At 44.4% G+C, this 20,660-nt stretch overlaps 1 protein-coding gene across 1 annotated transcript in view; it reads left to right on the forward strand.

Annotated features, from left to right (window-relative positions):
- rims2a (regulating synaptic membrane exocytosis 2a) overlaps positions 1–20,660 on the forward strand; it is a 1,205,442-nt gene that overhangs the window by 762,197 nt on the left and 422,585 nt on the right. Inside the window, exon 15 of the mRNA XM_078540066.1 lies at positions 9,165–9,336. Coding sequence (XP_078396192.1) covers positions 9,165–9,336 — 172 coding nt within the window. The remainder of the gene's footprint in view (positions 1–9,164; positions 9,337–20,660) is intronic.

Here is a 20,660-nt window from a genome sequence, read left to right on the forward strand (position 1 = left end):
ACTCAATGTTCCATCTAGTTAACAGAGAGTCAGAGGTAGAACTGCACTATCTGTTGTTGGGACATCTGAAGCTATCATGCAGCTTAGGTTGGCTGTGCATTCAAGCCAACTTGCATCTCTTCCAAAGAAGTGCTAACGATTGGAGATGATAAGTGGCATAAGGCATTCCCTGCATAACCACATCATGGAGCATTATCTGAACTTCTGAAACTACCAAACAGGAGGCTGGCTGCTGGGCTGTTCTGTCACCTCCTTCCAGACTCCAATGAACATGTTGCGTTTCCTTTCCTTTCATTTTTACCTGCCTGTAATTTGTTAGCCCTCTTCTCCTTCTGCCTTGGCAAAGGCTGCCAATAGATTCTAATGGGGCTTTAACCTTTCCAAGGCCACAGTTTTTGTCCCTCTATTCTGTCATTCCTACCACCCGTGCATCCTACGCCCATGAAAATTTGCACCTTGAGCTGTGAATGATTATAGAAGTAGGTTTACCCAGGAAATTTGAGTGATTAAGCATACCATGCTGACAGGATTTATACCAGTTCTCAACTATTTGCGATGAGACTGGTCTTTGCCATTCATGTGAAATAGATTTATAGTGAATCAGTACCTGTTTTATATGCACCAGATATATTTTACTATTAAAGGTTAATCGGTATGGGGTAAAATGCACAGTCAATTCACACACACAGTTATCACAGAGCTGGCCGCAATACAGATCACTCCCTGGTGTGCACCAGGATTAGAATGCAACCCTTGGAGCTTTTTTATTCAAAGCAGAAAGGCCTTCCTCGTATTAATGTCAGCCATACTCCTACCCAGATAAGATCCACCAATTCCTTGACTTGGTTGGACGGGTGCTGTCTGCTATTAAAGAGTGCAGAGGTGAAGTGGAACATTCTTTGTATTATATTACTGCACTCTCAACATATGGGAAGCAACAGCGGAAAAATGTTGACTGGTTCAAGGCTAACATAATGGAACCTATCATTGAAATCAAGCAATTTGCTTTTGTTAATTTCAAGAGAGATCCAGGCGAGAAGATTCTGAATGTACCAAGAACTGATTGAAGTAAAGTCCTACAGACTGCTAGGCACTGTGCCAATGATAACTGGCCATAACCTTGCCAGAATATCCAGATGTCCTGTGACACAGGCAATACTGGGGCATGTATGATGGAATCAAAAAGAGTTGTATTCCAGGAAGAATATGCTCATTTGAGGAAGCTCTAGACACCATAGAAGGCCTGTCTGTCAGGAAGACCTGGATGTTGAAACTAAAGTGGAGGAGCCTAGCAAAGCTATTGAATCATTTACCATCTGTAAAGCTCCAGGTGCTGTGGCTATACCACCTAAACTCATCAAGCAGGGGATACTGGCACTTCCTGCAACATCCACATAAACTTCTCTGTCTCTGCTGGAGGGATAGGGCAGTGTCTCTGGATATGTATGAAGCAAAGATTGCAACTCTGTACAAGAACAAGGGCGACTGTAACGATTGCGACAACTATTGAGGCATCTCCCTGCTGAGCATTGTGGAAAAAATATTTGCCCATGTTGCCTTTGTCAGAATGCAGATCCTGGCTGAACACATCTATCCCTAGTCCCAGTGTGGTTTCAGAACTGGAGGATTTACAGTGGACATGATCATCTTGGCTTGGCGGCTGGAAGGGAAATGCTGTGAACAAAGGAGTATACTACATATTGCCTTCATTGATCTCACCAAGGCATTCAATCATGTGAGCAGAGCTGGTCTATTTAAGCTGCTGAAGAGAATTGGCTGCCCTCTGAAGCTGCTCAGCGTGATTGCTTTTCATGACAACACAATGGGTAAGAACAGCAATGATCGGGCAATGTCAGAACCCTTTGAGCTCCGCAGTGGGGTCAAACAGGGTTTTGTTCTGGCATCTTTGGCATATCCTTTCCTTTGATGATGTCATATGCCTTCAGTTCATCTACAGAGAGTGATTACAAAGATACCTGAACTGACATGACTGAAGTCTTGCCCACTTGAGATCCAAGCCAAAAGTGCACCAAGTTCTCATCAGAGAGTTGCTCTACACCGATGATGCCACACTAGCATTCTATACCAAGGAACACCTTTGGTGGCAAATGGACAAACTCTCTCACGCCTGTAAAGAGCATCATGACCAACAGCATCAGAAAGATTAATGTCATGGTCCAGGATGTTGCCATACCGCCTTCTATCAGTATTGACAATATGACCCTGGAAGTTGTCGATAGCGTCATATATCTAGGCTCCACAACCACTAGCAATCTGTCACTTGAAACTGAAGTCAACACACACTGCAAAAGGTGCAGTTGTTATGTACAAGCTTATTAAGAGAATGTGGAAAAATAGGAATCTGACCATGAACACTAAACTGCGATTTTACCAAGTATTATGATTCGGTTAGGGACCAGTGACTTATTATTTAAAGTAGACAAGGTTTGAAATCCCCGTTACACACTCAGAGAATAAAGCCACAAGATTTCACAGTTTTAAACAAACAAAATAAACTTTACTATACAAAGTCAGAAAAGTAAAACAATCTACAATGTCTATCTTACACTCTAACATTCAGAAATACCATGAGATAAATATGAATTAACAGCAAACTATGGTCGAACCACACTGTACATTAAATGGCAGATGCTTGAAGACAGATCCCATGGATTTCACAATATTACAGAATCTTTACAGTGCAGAAGGAGGCCATTCAGCCCATTGAGTCTGCACTGGCTCTCAGAAAGAGCATTCCACCTAGTTCCACTCCCCTGCCTTATCGCCTTAACCTTGCACATTGTTTCTTTTCAGGTAGCAATCCTATTCCCTTTTGAATACTTCGATCAAACCTGCCTCCACCACCCTTTCAAGAAGTTGGTTCCAGACTCCAACCATCCTCTGAGTGACAACATTTTTCCTCACATCACATTTACTCCTTTTACCAATTATTTGTAATCTGTGCCCTCTAGTTCTTGATGCTTTCTTGAGTGGAAACAGTTTCTCACTATTGACCCTGTCCATACTCCTCAGGATCTTGAATACCTCTATCTAGTCTCCTCTCAGCCTTCTTTTCCCCAAGGAAAACGGTCCCAACCTCTTCAATCTATCCTCATTGCTACAGTTCTTCATCCCGGGAATCATCTGGTGACTCTCCTCTGTACTCTCTTCAATGCCTTCACATCATTCCTCAAGTATGGCAGCCAGAACTGGACGCAGTACTCCAGATGAGGCCTAACTAGTGTCTTATACAAGATCAACATGACCTCCTTGCTCTTGTTTTCAATGCCCCTATTAATAAAACCTAAGATACTATGTTTATTAACTGCTCTCTCAACATGCTCTATCATCTTCAGTGACCTATGTATGTATTCACCAAGTCCCCTCTGTTCCTGCACCTCCTTTAGAGGCTCTCCCTTTATACTACGTCACCATATCTTTCCTGCCAAAACAAATTACCTCATACTTCTCTGCACTGAACTTCATCTGCCACTTGTCTGCTCAATCCACCAACATGTCTATGTCCCGTTGAAGTTCAAGACTATCCCCATCACAGTTGACAACATTTCCCATCTTCGTACCATCTGCAAATTTTGATATCATGTCCTGCACACCACAGTCTAGGTCATTAATATATATCAGGAGCAGCAAGGGTCCCAATACTGACCCCTGAGGAACTCCACTACAAATCTTCCTCCAATCTGAAAAACAACCATTCATCACTATCCTCTGTTTCCTGTCACTCAGCCAATTTCTTATCCAACTGCCTACTTTCCCTTTTATTCCATGACCTAGAATTTTGTTCACAAGCCTGTTGTGTGGCACTGTATCAAATGCCTTTTGAAAATCCATATACACCACATCAACATGGTTTTTCTTTTCAAGCTTCTCTGTTACTTCCTCAAAAAACTCCAGCAAGTTAGTTAATCATGATTTTCCCTTAATGAATCCATGCTGGCTTTCCTTAATTATCCTGCACTTATCTAAATGATTATTGATTTTATCCCATACTCAGCAATCCACCCAGATGTCAGTGACCATTGTGAGTCATTAAACGAGTATCACATTAAAACTCTCTCTCCCTTAATAGGGATTTGAAATCTTCAGTTTTGAAGATCTAGCCTCTGAATTCCTTCATAAACACTCTGACTCGGATTAGCTCAATGACTGCTCACTTCCCAATGGTTCAATTTGTCCTCCTGAGACTGCATTCCACAGGATTCACTAAGTTGCATTTTCACTTCTAATTACCAGCACACTTCCGACTCTTTTGCAGACCGCCAGCTTCACTAAGTTGGCACTGCCCCTCTGTTTCTCGAAACTCCAACCTCCTAGTTGCACCGACCTATAAATAGCTCCCAGGGTTTCTTCTGAGCCCTAACCCTCTCCAGCACGAAACCAGTGACCTTTCGCCACCTTTGCAGCTTGCCAGGTCTTTTCGTGAACCTTAAATGCACCAAACAACTCTCAGGGATTCCCTGTGAGCTGGAAACCGCACAAGGTCCAAACTGCAACTAAGTACCCACACCCCTCCCAGTAAACACACAGCTAAATTGAAACCAGAGAACATTCTTAAGCTTCACCCATCTCCATGATGACATAGCCTTTCATGTTTCCTGGAATGCTTTTAAGCTAATTTAGCTCTAATTCAAAATACAAAACATCTCTCTGGACTGCACTTCTTTGCAAGCAGTGTAGACATCACCTCTCCAGTTCTCCAGCTAAGTAAGCTCGCTTGCTGTTTTATGGCTCTATCTCTTCTATTCTGACTCTATGAAGCAAACATACGCAACCTTCTGAATGGTCATTTTCTTTTAGGTATTCTAGCAATCTCTAAAGCCCAACATTTTAGTTCCAACAACAATCTTCCTGGAACTAAACATTACCTCTAAAATATTAGTATGAACCATGAATTCGATATTTGTCACACAAGCCTGCATCCTCAGTGCACACCTCTATAGTAGTGATACCTGGAGAACATATGCTGAGCAGGAGAAAAGACTGAACACTTCCCACCACCTCTTGACAGGACAAGATAATTAATTCAGAGATCCTGGCGTGTGCTAATTCCATCAGCATACACTCATTACTAAACTAATAATGTTTGCGCTGGCTCAGCCAGGTTCATCAGGTGGGTGGCAGTCATGTACCCAAAGACCTTCTGTATGGTGAACTGACCACTGGGTCACAATCTGCTGGACATCCATAACTCCACTACAAAGATACCTACAAGCAAGAAAATGGGAAAAATTTTCCCCCCCATCGGGGGGAGGTATGGGAGTGGGCGCGGGCGGGCATGCCTCCGATCGGTGCCCCCAATTGGGGGCGCTCTGCCATTTTATGTGGGCGGGCCAATTAAGGCCCACCTGGCGTGACGTCCGCCAGGAAGCGCTGTGCACTCCCTGTGCGGGCGGGGGTGATTCCCTCAGCCAGGAGCGTGCGCTTTCACGCATGTGCGCGAAAGAGCGCACAGATCTCCCTGAGGCTAAGTGCTGCCTCAGGGAGGTCGGCTCGATATAAAAATTTTGAATAGAAATGATTTTTAAAAATTCCCTGACATGTCCCCTCATGTGACACTGTCACATGAGTTGGGACATGTCCATAACTTTTATTGAAAGATTTGATAAAAATTTAATTACGCTCATGAAACCTCATCCTGCCCGTGGATGAGGATTCATGCTTTTTCCGAAGCCCGCCAGGGCTCCCGGCCTGCCCGCCAATTTTAAGGTTGGACGGGCTGGTCCATTAACGACCTTAATTAGTTTTTCAATTGCCTCAATAGGCCGTTGACAAGTCGGCGGGCACGCAGCTGACTTGGCTGCACCCCCGGCAACCTGAAAATGGAAATGACGTGGGGTGACATCGGGAGTTCCACCCAACATCATCCCGCATCATTTTACGCGTTGGTGAGCGGCCCCCACCCCCGCTCGCTGACTAGAAGATCCTGCCCATAAAGATGGCAGGCATTGACACAGACAACTGTCCGTGACCTCTGGAAGCGGACTGTTTGGAGGAGCATTGGACAAGCGTGCAAAAACGAAAAGCTCAGCTGGCCAAGAAGAGAGCCCAGAGAAAACAGAGGCCTGTGAATCCTGCACCTTCTCAGCAGGTTGCCTTCATCTGTGGCAAATGTGGCAGAGACTGACATGCCAGAGATTGGGCTCCTGAGCCACACAAGATACTGTTTGACACAGAGTCGACCACCAAGACGCAACCTGTAGCAGAAGGATCTGGCACTTAAAGGATTAACATGAGACTGAATACAGTACCACCCACACGGTGATATAAGAAGGCACATGACCTAGAGCTAGGGTCAGTCTAGAGACGATTAGCAATGTGTAAGGACCTAGTATGGAGTCCTCTTGATACCTACTATGAATATGTACATAGTTCAGTATTATTGATAAAGACTTGTTTATAACATATACAAGACTACTTCATGGTGTCCAAGCAGTATCCTTCAAGCGTAGCGACAACAGAATATATCATGGTAACAATAGTAGAATTAATCACAACCCATCATCTTACAAGACAGAAGGCTGTTAAAGCCAAAGTCAGTCGGTTTACTTATGAGTCCATTTTGCACTAATGCTGGAGATAATTTCATCTCTTTTAGATCTGACTTGCACCAGTAAATAAAAATTAGCCTCAGGATGTGATTAAGAGACACGTAGCTGTTTAAGCAGTTGGTAATACCCTCATTATTATTAACATATATGAAATTGTTCTAGTCTCCTAATCTTTCCTTAATAGCTAAAGAAGCAACAACCCTCAATTTCAAATTGCTGGCTGTAGAACTTCTCTAATATAGTGATGCTGTCATTAACAACAGGAAACATTAATTATTTATTAAATTGACACTAAAAATTCATTAGGATGCAACATGATAATGACTCCCCTGATGGATACGCAGGTAATGGCAGCAAGCAGCTGAGTCATATGGATCAGAAACATTCCGGTCTTGATCACTGGTCTGTACTGAGTTAACTGAATGGGCCGAATCTTTGGCTCAGCGAGCGGGGGCGGGGCTCACTCGCCGGGGGCATAAAATGATGCACAGTGACGTCAGGCGTGCTTCCCGACATCACCACGCGTCATTCAGATTTTCAGTTCAGCGGATGGGCACCCGCTGAACTGTCAAAGGCCTATTAAGGCCAGTTAACTATCAATTGAAACAATAAACTGAGCTGCCTGTCCAAACTTAAGGTTGGCGGGCAGGCGAAGAGCCCAGGCGGCCTTCGCATTTTTCATGGAACCTCATCCACGGGTGGGATGAGGTTTCATGAAGGTTTCTAAAGGTTTGAAAAAATGTTTAATAAAATGAATAGACATGTGCCAGCTCATGTGACAGTTTCATATAAGGGGACATGTCTTAAAAGTTTTTTTTTTCCTTCATTAAATATTTTGGAACTTAAACTAATATCCCTGAGGCAGCTCTGTGCCTCAGGGAGATTTCTGCGCTCTTGTGCGCGTATGCATGAAAAAGCACAGGCCCCGACTCAGGCAGCCCCCGCCCCCCCCCACCCACAGAGGAAGTGCTCAGCACTTCCGGGAGCACGTCACGTTGGGTGGGCCTTAATTGGCTCGCCCACGTAAAACGGCAGTGCCCCGCCGATCACGGGCGGCGATCAGCTGCAAGCACGCCCGCACCCGCTCCCGCCCCCGCCCAACCCCTCCGACAGGGAGAAAATTCTCCCCAATGGGTACTGAGTAGCTGTCAGAGTGCCATTTAGTTTCATTGCACCTGATTTAATGATGGGCAGATTGACCTGTGTTCTTTGTTGATTGCTGTCTAGCAGCGCTAAATACTAGGTGAATGAAACAGGATAATATTTAGTTGATATCTTCCCACAGTCAAATAATCTACCAACATTATTTTTCTAAATTCAAAGTTGGAATATGGCTGCTTGTTTGGGGTATTGTAATGTGTAAAGCAGACATGTGCATCATGGACATAAGCAAGACTCCCTGGATTTAAAAAAATATTCAGAAGATACTGTGGAGTGAAATGTAGCATATATTAAAAAATCATATGCCTGTGTCCATTTGCTGTCAACTTTTATTCTATAACTTCCTAGGTCCGTATTAATAATAGAAAGTGCCTATGTAAACTTGTCAAATTGTAATTACGCATTCGTGGAGGCATGACAAGCTTACTAAGGAAGTTTCTATTATAAGTGTGGACTTAGCCTTGTATAATGTAAATATACATTCCACCATATTTTTAGGACATTAAAATTGGTACTGAGTTACATAGGTGTACCCTGTTCCAATTATCCTCTGATCTCCATCTAACCCTACTTCAACTGAAAATTACATTTAGCGCAAGATTTTCCCTGCAGACTTCAGGACCCTGCCATCAGACTTAAATAGGGGTCAGAAATCTGCACAGTGGGGAAAAGTCACTCACCTGTGATTTCCCACCTGTTGGCCAATTAGCGGCCAGAGGGCAGGCTTGCTGCCCAATTAAGGACAGTGGGGGATCTCTCATAACAGCAGCATAATGCCCTTACAGGTAAGAGGGAGTAAGTCCCCCCAAGATGGAGCACCCTCTTTTTTAAACTTGTTTAAATTTAAATTTATAATAATAAGAGCCCTTTGTAACCAGGCCATCATTGGCGGGGAGAAGGGGATCTCCTCCACAGGGCAGCCTGTGGCTGCAACTGAAGTCAGTTGGACAGGAAAATCCTAGTCAGCTTCCCACAAATGGCCTTAATAGACTTTCAATTAGTTTAATCTACTACCTGTCTATTGTGGGTTGGTAGCACCCTCTCCACCCACTCCCCACCGCGCCTTTCCTCATCCTGACTGCAGGAAAATGGCCCATGGGCAGAATGGAGCCAGGGAACTGACATGACAGCTGGTAGTGTGAAGTTCCATGCCCATTAACCTCTGCGCCACCCCCATCAGGGCCTAAAAATTCAGCCTTGACGGACTGTATAAGGACTAAGGGAAACTCTGAAATGGAGCATCCATTGAGCTCATCTTGTATGCCTCCTGATAGCCCATGAAGGATCACATTGGTGTATGCCTAGTACGAGGCCATGTCTTTTGCCCTCACAGAGACCTCCACACCATCAAAAATTAATGAATAAGTATCCTCTTAATATATGTTTAGAAGCTCTGCTTACAGTTCTAATTTCTGTCCTATGATTGTTTGCCAGTGACAAAAGCAAACGAAGAACAAAAACAGTGAAGAAAACACTTGAGCCCAAGTGGAACCAGACATTCATTTATTCTCCAGTTCATCGGAGAGAATTTCGAGAACGGATGTTAGAAATCACACTGTGGGACCAAGCTCGAGTTCGAGAGGAAGAGAGTGAATTTTTAGGAGAGGTAACAATATTTAAAAGAAAAGTTTCTGTTAAAAGAAAAGTTATATTGGCCCAAATTTTATTGTAATAGTAACGGCAAGGCTAACAGTATTACCATTATTATGGGGTAACATCTCCGGGAATATGCACATCCGTAGTTAGATACGGATGTATCAAACCAAAGCTTGCTGTTAGATATGACGTGCTCCTCCACAGAGTGTGGTGTTGAACTTCTTGCCAATAGACTTAGTATTGAAATGAATGCAGCAATGTGAACCTTTTGTACTTGCCCACTGGTTACACGCTAAAATGGTAGAAAATGTTAGAGCTGGTGTATTCAGGAGTAAGTGGCCTTTTAAACAGGCCTAGAGTGTCTCAAGTGATGATTTTCTGAACAAGCTCTCTGGCTCTGAAAAGTTAATTTTTCAAATGTGCAAACTCATTCCCTCAAAAGAAAATCAGTGTTGATGATTCAACAATTTTTTCTTACACTTTTTATATTTTTTATCTCCTTCCCTTAACCCCATCTATACATCTCAGTCTTTATTTCACTTGTTCTGCATCATTTAAATTTAATTCATTTTTCCTTTTTTATACTTCCTAGTTTGGACTCTGTGGCTGGAATTTTCCAGTCCCTGATGCCAGTGGGGTCTTGCGGTCGTGTCGATGTGAAAGGACATTTCAATGGCTCGCCAGCCCCACCGTGGGGGGCCTGGAAGATTCTGGCCTGTGTGTCTTTGTGATGATTGTTCAGTCTGATTGGTTGAAGAACCTTTTCGTTGCTTGCTTTCTTTACTCACACACATCGCAGAGCCCCTATAGTGGGGACTGTGTTGGAACTGATGCTGTGTTAGAGCAAGTCTCCACTTGAAAGTTAGTTAAAACTTAGTACGCAGCTGTCAGTGAGGGGAGCAGCAGACCCCATTCTTTTGCCACAGACCACAAAATCTGGGCCATTATTCTTGTGAAATCTTCACCTACACAGGGTAGCGTTTTAGTTTTCAATACTGACTAGTCCACTGGCAATTAATGGTCAGAAAAATGTTCCTCTCACCTTGGCAGACTTCCCTCAACTCAGTGCAGTAGATGTGTATTTTAACAAGAGCACAGAAATGATATTATGGTTTCCAGTACTGACTAGTAACCTAAAATTCTGAAGGAAATTGTGAAATGGCCATAATGGGCTGCGTCTGTGATTTTGCGATGTATGCTCCTGATAAGCAAGGCTTTTGCGCGTTTGCTATTATCGGCCCTTGTTATGTACATTTCAAATAATAGTTAGATCAAGACGTTGTTTTGCTGTATTTTGCCTTTTGTTTAAATGATAGTACCAGTGCTTTGTTGGATTTTTTGCTTCTTAAAGGCTACAGGTTAATATTAATGTTACTTGCTGTTAATCCTGGAGTTTCTGTTAAAATAACATGGAACAGTCAGAATCCAACTCAAACTGACTCACTCTTGCTCCAGTCAATCTGCTTTTCTACCATAAATGAAAACCAGTCAGATTTCGAGGACATGGAAAAAGTCACACAACATATTTCTTGCAGGTACAATGTTACTCATGGGAGTCATGTTATGAAGCTGAAAATAGTAATAGTTTGCTTTTTAAGAATCATTCTTTCATGGGCTGTTGGTGTTGCTAACACATTTGTTGCTTATCCCTAATTGTCCTTGAGAAAATGATAGTGAGCTGCCTCTTAAACCACCGCAGCCCATCTATTGTAGGTACAACTACAAGAAGTGAGTTCCTGGATTTTTAACCAGCAACAGCAGTAAAGGAACGGCGATATGGTACCAAGTCAGGATGATGTGTGGCTTGGAGAGGAACTTGCAGTTAGTGGTATTCCCATGTTTCTGCTGTTCTTATTCTTCTAGGCAATATAGGCCATTGGTTTGGAAGGTGCTGTCAAAGAAACTTTGGTGAGTTGCTACAGTGCACCTTATAGATGGTACACACTGATGCTACTGTGTGTCAGTGGTGGAAGAAGTGAATGTTTAAGGTGGTGAATGGGGTACCAATCAGTGGGCTTCTTTATCCTGGATGGTGTCAAGATTCTTGAATGCTGTATAGCTGCAGCCATTCAGGCAAGTGTATTCCATCACACTCCTGATTTGCATCTTTTAAATGGTGGATAGGCTTTGGGGAGCCACGCGGTGAGTTACTCACTGCAGAATACCCAGCCTCTGACCAGCTCTTGTTGCCACACTATTTATATGGCTAACACAGTTAAGTTTCTAGTCAATGGTAACCCCCCCACCCCAAGAAGTTGATGATGAGGGATTCAGCGATGGTAATGCCATTGAATGTCAAGGAGGGATGGTTATATTCTGTCTGGTTCGAGATGGTCATTGCCTGGCATTTGTGTGGCGTGAATGTTATTTGCCACTTAGCATCCCAAGCCTGAATGTTGTCCAAGTCTTGCTGCATATGGAAATGGACTGCTTCAGTATTTGAGGAGTTGTGAATAACACTGAACATTGTGCAATCATCAGTGAGCATCTCCACATCTGACATTATGATGGAGGGAACATCATTGATGATGCAGCTGAAGATGATTGGACCTAGAACACTACCCTGAGGAACTCCTGTAATGAAGTGCTGGGGGTGAGAAGATTGGCCTCCATCAACCCCAACCATCTTCCTATATGCTTGGTCTGACTCCAACCAGTTTTCCCCCTGATTCCCGTTGACTCCAGTTTTGCTAGAGCTCCTTGATTTGGTCAAATGCCGCCTTGATGTCAAGGGCAGTCATTTTCACCTCACTTCAGCTCTTTTGTCCATGTTTGAACCAAGGCTATAATGAGGTCAGGAGTCGAGTGTACCTGGCAGAACCTGAACTGAGCATCGGTAAGCAGGTACTTGCTGTGTAAGTGCTGCTTGGTGGTACTGTTGATGACAACGTCCATCACTTTGCTGTTTCAAACTGGCAGAAAAAATGCATTAAATCTGAAGCAAATTGCTGTATGTCCTGGGAAAAAGGAACATAGGTACAGGAATAGGCCATTCAGTTTCTTGAGTCTGCTGCACTGTTCAGTTAGATCATGGCTAATCTGCAGTTAGAAGGGAAACAGGTACAAGAATTTTTGAAGTGACAGCTGGTGTGCAAGGGTCAATGCTGGGTGTTTCCTTGACTTGTCTTTTTCCACAGGGGTTATGGTTTTTGCGGTAATTGAATGTTGGGGTGGGTGGTAAGGGTTTGGTAGCTTGAAGTTCTGGTGGATCAGTGGCTTTTTTTGGCAGATTTTTTTTTTTCAAATTTCTTTTATAATGGGGTGAGCCCATTGTAGAGTTTTCTTTGGGTTGTTTGGGAAAGAATGCCTCTGGCGCTTTTGTGAAACAAAATAGATAGAGAGTGGTGACCATATAGATTGGAAAAAATTTTTTTATTACTTCAGATTGCTGCAGGCTATAGAGGACAATAGGACAAAGTGTTAAGGACAGTACTGAATAACTATTTAGAAAATTAATAAAGACTTGCATTTATATTAAGCCTTTTGTGTCTTAAGACACCTCAAAGACAAGTACTTTTGAAATGTAGGGCAGCATTTTTCGGCTGACAGGTTTCCCCAGTCTGGAATACATCCCTGCTGACCACAGCAGCCCCACAGCCATTTGATGCTCACTCTGGCGGAAGCCTTGCCTCAGAGAGTTGCCAGCCAATCTGATTGGCTGGCAGCTCTGTGGTCCCAGAAATGCAGTGGCCAGGACTGGGAATACAAGTGGTTCTCAGGTTCTAATTCCCAAGTCCAGGACCAGTTAAGTGCAGGGTTCTTATGGCGAGGAGCGAAAGTAAGGCCTGGGGTTGGGGTTGAGGGGTGGGGAGGGAAGAGTTGCGGACTGGTGGGGAGTAGGTGTCTTGATGGAGAGGCTGTGGGGGGTGAGGAGAGGACGCACGACTGCTGGCGAAGAAATTGGGGTGGGCGCCCAATGTGGAAGGGGGCTCTGTGAGGGAGGCATTCCCCACCCTTCCTGCTGGAGGCCTGAGTAGGGTAACCAACTGGGTTTCCCTCCTGCTCCTGAACTCCTCCCATCAGCCACAAAATTGGACAATAATTGCTCACTTAAGAGCCTCAAGTGGGGCGAGAGCAGGAAGGCCGCCCTATTTCTTGCCTGCCCCATGTAAAGTTGTTAAGAGGTCAGGCCAGCTGAAAGGCCACCAGGAGAATTTCAGGCCTCCCACCTCCCCAACCACCTGCCTGCAAACTCACCAGAGGGAAACCATAAATTTCTGCCCATTGTCATTGATGTAATGTAGGAGAAGTGAAAGCAAGATCCCACAGATAGAAATGGTAATTTTTTTTTAGCGATATTGGTTGTGGGATAAATAATGTGATGAACTTGTCTGCTCCTCTTCCATGTAGTGCAATAGAATCTTTTCTCTCCACTAGAGAAGGCCATTTGAGAAGTTCTCAGTTTAATATTTCCTCTGAAAGACTGGAAGAGCTTGTTGGCCGGAAGAGGATCAGGGCAGAATCAGCTGAATTTAACGCACTTCTCTTTCCCAGTGAGAACATCACCTTTTTACTCCCTTTCCTGGTGGCAGCCGATCAGCGACTGCTAGCCGAGAAAAACAACCACCATAGTCTGCAGTCAGGGATGATTGGGGACGGTCAATGGCAACTGGAAATCATTGTGGGGTTAATGAGGGAAGTGAGACAAGAAATCAGGAGGGAGGGAGACATCGCAAGCTAAGAATTGTGGGGTTTGATGACTGGGTGGGGGTCACCCGATCACACAGAAGATTTACTTGAGGGCCGGGGGGGTGAAACATACCAGCTCCTTCTGGCCCACAAGCAGTGCAATAAAAAGCATTTACCTGCTGGATCTAGCTGCTTCTGTCTCCCTCTAGCTCTGAGTTCCCCCAAGCTGTGGCAAACATGACTGGCCTGTGTTAAATTTGAATAGCTGCCAAAATCACAGGAATAGAAATGGAACCTCATTAATATATTATGATGTTGAACCTAGAGTGGGTTACTTGGGTGCTTTGAAACTGCCATGCGTAAGATAGAAGCTGTCCATGGTTTGGGGTTGAGTTTCATACATCTGTAAATTCAACACCCCACCACGGCTGCACCCCACCCAATTTTGGAATAGAATAAACTCACACCCTTGCAAGGTTCCTACAGATTAGAGTTAAATTTTTCTCCTTTCAAGCACAGGCTGTTGCTCAGGTTCTGCTGATATGGACAAAATGAAACAGCTTGTCATGGTTTGCATTCTCTAGTCCCTTTAGAATCCTAAAAACAGCAGTCATTATCGCCTCTCAAACTTCTATTTCCTAGTGAGAACATGCTCATTTTACATGAGCACTTATCATCATCTAATCTCTGCATTTCCTCAATCATTCTGATTGTTCTCTTTTCAGTAGTTACAATATTCTTTTTGTACTGCGGTGATCAGAACTCAATAGAGCATTCTAAAAGTGTGGTTGCACCAATGCTTTACAATTCCTCATTATTCTAGTTCAATATTAACCTTTTAGTTCATATTCACACCTGATTTGCTCCACTCATTGGGCAGAATTTTGCCGTTGGCGAGCAGGGGGCGGGGCCCGCTCGCCAACATGTAAAATGACGTGGGATGACGTCAGGCAGAACCCCCAACGTCATCCCGCCCCATTTAAATTTTCAGGAAGGTGAGGGCACAGCAAAATCAGCTGCGGGCCCGCCAACCTGTCAATGGCCAATTGAGGCCATTGACAGAGTCATTTAAACAATTAAAAGACCTGCCCGTCCAACCTTAAGATTGGCGGGCAGTCCAGGAGCCCCGGCGGCAAATAGAAAAAACATGAAACCTCATCCAGTGGCAGGATGAGGTGTCATGCAGGGTTTTAAAAATTTTAATAAAGTTATTATGTAAATTATGAACATGTCCCATCTCATGTGACATTGTCATATGAGGGGGACATGTTGGGGAATTTTTTTTCTTCTATTTTTAATATTTTTCAACATGGAAGTGATCTCCCTGAGGCAGCACTTAGCCTCAGGGAGATGTGTGCTCTTTCGTGCGCATACTCTCGCTTTTGGGGAATCCCCCCGCCTGCACAGGAAGCGCATAGCGCTTCCCGCCGGGCATCAAGTTAAGGCCCGCCCATGTAAAATGGTGGCACAGCCCGCCTCTCCGGCGGGGATCGGCTCCCCGCCCAACGGAGCTTGGGTCAGGCCCGCCTGCCCGACATGCAGAAAGTTCTGCCCATTACTGCTAAGCATTATTTCCAGTTTTAATTTATTGTCTATCAGGACTCCCAGATCTCTTTCACTTTCCATATATATTATTTTATTTCCATTTGTGTAGTGGTATTTCTCTGGGGTTTTTTTTGATCCCCATTGTGAAGCTCTCATGTAGTCCCAAGTATATTCGTATCCTCCTGTAGCTTATCCTGGTCAGGTTTGGAGTCTATCACTTTCGTTAGCTTTGTATCATAGAATCACAGAAATTTACGCATGGCTCATCATGTCCGCACCAGAAAAATGAACCAGCTCCAACTCTGGTAGCATTGAGATTCGAACCCACATCTCTACAGAAACTGGAATCTTAATCCAGCACCTTTGATCATACGATCACATGACCACAATCAGTACCAAATGGAACCAACATGTTTGTGACTTCCAGGGCAGAATTTTCCGTACCCGTTTACGGTGTGAACAGACAATATGGTGAGAAGGCCAAAAATCGATTTCATGACATCGTGGGCTGAATTTTCCCCCCATTGTGGGGTTTGTGCATGGGCGGGCGGGAGTGAGCGCAAACATGATCGGTGCCCCCGATCAGGTCCAAGCTGCCATTTTACATGGGTGGGCCAATTAAGGTCTGCCCAACTTGACGCTCGCCTGGAAGCGCTGAGCGCCTTCTATTAGGTGGGATGGGGGGGAAATTCCCTGAGTCGGGGCTTGCGCTCTTTCGCGCATGTGTGTGAAAGAGTGCAGAAATCTCCTTGAGGCACAGAGGTGATTCAGGGAGATTAGTTTAAGGTTTTAAAATTTAAATAAAGGGGAAAAAAAACTTTTAAAACATGTCCCCTCATGTGACATGTCGGTGAATTTTTAAAATAATTTTTATTCAATTTTAAAACACTTCATGAAACCTCATCCCGCCCATGGATGAGGTTCCATGAAATATGTGAAGGCCGCCTGGACTCTTCGCCTGCCCGCCAACCTTAAGGTCAGACAGGCATCTCATTTAATTGTTTTAATTAGTTTTTAACAGGCCTTAATAGGCCTTCGACAGGTCGGTGGGCACACAGCCAAGTTGGCTGCGTGCCCGCCGAATTGAAAATTTAAATGACACGTGGTGATGTCGGGATGCCCGCCCGACGTCACCGCACGTCATTTTACGTGCTGGCGAGCGGGCCCCGCCCCTGCTTGCCGACTGGAAAATTCTTCCCAGTGAAACCAGTTTGCAATTGTCCGCTCTGACGGTCAATGGCAGGCCTCGTTTCCAGCCATCAGACGTTGGGAACTTCATTGTAATACATGGGTGTATCATTATAAGCACTGCTCACTGGAATCATGCTCCCGTGCTGGATCATCCGAGCACGTCGGCGTGATTGCACACCAGTGTGTTTCACAACTACACATAAGCAACATGCAACTGGCAAGCTGCATTTCAGTCAGGACTTTGAGGCTTGTTTGCATACCTTGCTTTGGGCAGCACTCATGGTCACCTGCACCAGGCTTTGCAGACAGCACCACATCACTTTTAGGGCAGCTCACGGGCAGGTGTCTACCTACCAAACCAGCCATAAGGCAGGGGTGACTTTTCAATGGCTGCAGGGCTAGGGCTTGCTTGGGGAAGGGGGAAAAGTGGCCTCAGGCAACGGAAGAGGCTATACTGGGGAAGGAGGGTATCCTAGGGTGTGTAGGGGCACATGTTGATCTTTGCAAGTAGCCTCAAGATTTTGAGGGCTGAGGAGACAGTCTCCAGAGAAGATGAGGCCAGATGGAGATGTGAGGATGTGTGTGAGAGAGTGAGTGGTGATGTCCCTTGAGCTGGCAGTGAGTGAGATGCCAGTGAATGTGTGATGGGCTTGAGTGTGTGAGTTTAGAGTGACGAGATGACTGCCTTACCCTGGTGGCACAGCTGAAGACCACTCATCCTCTTTCTACATTGGATGGCCAGCCTCTTCTCTGCAGCATTGGCACTGATCACCACTGCCATCACCTACCAAGCCAGATTGGTGACGTTGCTGCCCCTCCTGCTGCCAGAGCGGGGGTAGAGAACATCACAGCGAGCCTCCACGATGTCCAAAAGGCATTCCAGGGACGCGTCACTGAATCGGGGGGCTGCAGTCTTTTGCCTTTCGGGACCATGTCTTTCTGTGCAACAATCCTGGGCTGGAAGCACGGAGGGTGTGTGTGGCTGCACTTTAAATATGGCAGCTGGCATGAGGAAGCAGAGGTGATGGCATGGCGGGCAAATGAGAGCCCTCCTGCCATCGACACAACATATTTCCTGGGAATACATGATTAATAAGGCAGGATTGGGACAATACAGTGTGAAAAACCGCCATTGCAACTGGCAGGTAAAACGTTCTTTTTCCTGCCCGCTACCGCGCTAGTGCAAACCTGGGATGATTCTGCCTTAGATATAGATAATTTATGAAGATATTAAACAAAAATGTTCCCCCAACAGACACCTGTGGAGTTCACTGGCAGCATTCTCCCAGGCTCTTGTCAATGATTGTACTACCAGCCAATTACATAATCGAATGCAGAATGTTCTCATTGATACCCACTTTCTTTATTTTCAGAACCAGCCTTTCCCAATGAGCTGTATCAAAGGTTTTACTGAAATCCAAATAAACTACATGCACTATCTTACCCCAACATGATCCTTTGTCGCTCCCGCAGAAAACCAGCACATTAGATCAGGAAGACCTCCCTTGGATCAATTCATTTTGGCTATCTTTTATGATTTCATTTCCATCCAAAAGCTTCATCATCTTATCATTAATAAAGATTTTTATACCTTTATCCACAATCGACAAAGCTCACTACAGCTTTTGGATTTTTTTTTTGCTATTATTTTCAAAAGTAAGAGTAACATCTGCTTTTCTTCAGTCACCAGGCACTTCTCCAATATTCTGAAATTTGATGAGTTCCTATACACTCCTCCGTTAGTTCCTTAAAGATCCTCAGTGCATTGTACCTTAAATTTATTGCAACTAACCCAGTCTTTCAAATTTAACCTTATATGGCCCCTGATAAGTGAATTCATTCTGGAAATGCTAGCACTAGTGCAGACTAAGGATGATTCTCCTGGCCGGGGGGGCTCTGAAACCAGGGCACACATACTCAGAATAAGGGGCAGGCTGTTTAAGACTGAGGTGAGGAGGAATTTCTTCACTCAGAGGGTGGTGAATCTTTGGAATTCCCTGCCCCAGAGGGCTGTGGAGGCCTAGTCGTTGAGTATGTTCTAGACTGAGATTGATAGATTTCTACATATTAAAAACATCAAGGAATATGGGGATAATGCAGGAAAGTGGTGTTGAAGTAGAAGATCAGCCAGGATCTCATTGAATGGTGGAGCGTATTTGAAGGGCTGAATGGCCTACTCCTGCTTCCATTTCTTACGTTCTTTTGTTTAGGCCAGAAATAAGGGAATTCCTTTAATGAAGTAACTGGCAACTACCTCCCCCCACCGCACCTCAATTTATTCTACTGGCTACATTTTAGCCAGTTCATAAAGCCTACTTAAAGAATATTGCAATTAAGGGCGTGTGTCCCGATGTCTCCTGACGTCATTTAGATTTTCAGTTCGGCAGGCGCACAGCCAGTTTGCCGAACTGTCAAAGGCCTATCAAGGCCATTTAAAAAGCTAATAAAGCAGTTAGCTGAGCTGCCCGTCCAACCTTAAGGTTGGCGGGCAGGCAAAGAGCCCAGGCGGCCTTTGCATTTTCCATGGAACCTCATCCACAGGCGGGATGAGATTTCACGAACGTTTTTAAAGTGTTAGAAAAACTTTTAATAAAATAAATGGACATGTCACAGCTCATGTGACAGTTTCACATGAGGGGACATGTCCTTAAAACATTTTTTAACCTTTATTCAATGCTTTATAAGTGAAAGTAATCTCCCAAGGTACCTTTGTGCCTCAGGGAGATTTCTGCATTCTTTGGCATGCATGCACTCCCCGACTCAGGCAACGCCCCCCCGCCCCCCCCGCCTGCACAGGTAGTGCTCAGCTTAATTGGCTTAATTGGCCTGTCCACGTAAAATGGTGACACTCAGCCAATCAGGGGCACCAATCGGCTGCATGCCCGCCCCCACAAAACACCCCTGACGGGGAGAAAATTCTCCCCTAAGGCTCAAAAAGGTTGTACTTGTGATCTGGAATTCCCTCACAAACTGATGGATAAAGATTTCAAGAATAATTGCTGACTTAACTTTAATAAATTATAAGCTTTTTCTGCCTCTCCTAACGATTTTATCTTCAAAGCACTATGGTTTTTTATATTCCTAAATCATTCGGATACTGTCCAATCAGGAGCACACTCACTAGTCTTACCCAATGTATTTCTGTTTTTCTATTTTTCGCAAGAATGGGCAATGCACTCATTGTTACCTTGGTTTTACTTTGGAGTTTCTTTTGAATCCAATAATTAATTTATTGATGGGTTTATATGGATATAAATAGATGAATTTATGGAATGAAAATTATCATGCTCTGCTATATCTAAACCTAGTGTAAAATGAGTGTAGAATTCCTGTTCCTAGCAGGCTCATTCTACAGCTAAACATTGATGCAGTAGTGTGTGCTGTTACCGGGAAGGGTTGAGGTATCGTGTTGGGACAGTGTAAGGGATATTTACTGTGCCCCTGCCACTGTTTGATGTTCATACTGACTACCAGAAATTAGAAATTGTTCTGTTCCTACTTGATGACATTGTTTGGCCTGATATACAAAATGTTTCTCACTTTGAAAATGCAGTAAATAACATTCATATTTATGAAATAATTTATGAAGGTAACAAAGATGTTAGAACACTACTCCGAGCTTGGTGTCTCCAAGTTGAGAATGCCTAGGGAAGAACTTCCTCCCTCCACCAATTTATCAGCTAACATAGTTCTGTAGCACATATGGAAGTGTGCTGAAGGCACTATTGGGGCTTGATTTTCAGGCCAGGGGCAGGAACAGAGGCAACTTGGGGTCAAAAATGAGGGTGGCCCTGCAATCTTGCCCGATTCCTGATTAAACCCAAGAAGGTGGTTAAGGTGCTCTTAAAGAGCTCTTAATGGGGGATGTTGAGATTTTTGCAAGGCCCCACAGGCTGCATGTGCTGCCTGGAGCAGACCAGGTGAAGAAAGGCAGATGCACAGTGGGGAGCCAGTCATGCCTGCTGCATG

This window comes from Cetorhinus maximus, chromosome 4 (genome assembly GCF_964194155.1).
Source record: "Cetorhinus maximus chromosome 4, sCetMax3.hap1.1, whole genome shotgun sequence".
In the NCBI taxonomy this organism is placed as follows: domain Eukaryota; kingdom Metazoa; phylum Chordata; class Chondrichthyes; order Lamniformes; family Cetorhinidae; genus Cetorhinus; species Cetorhinus maximus.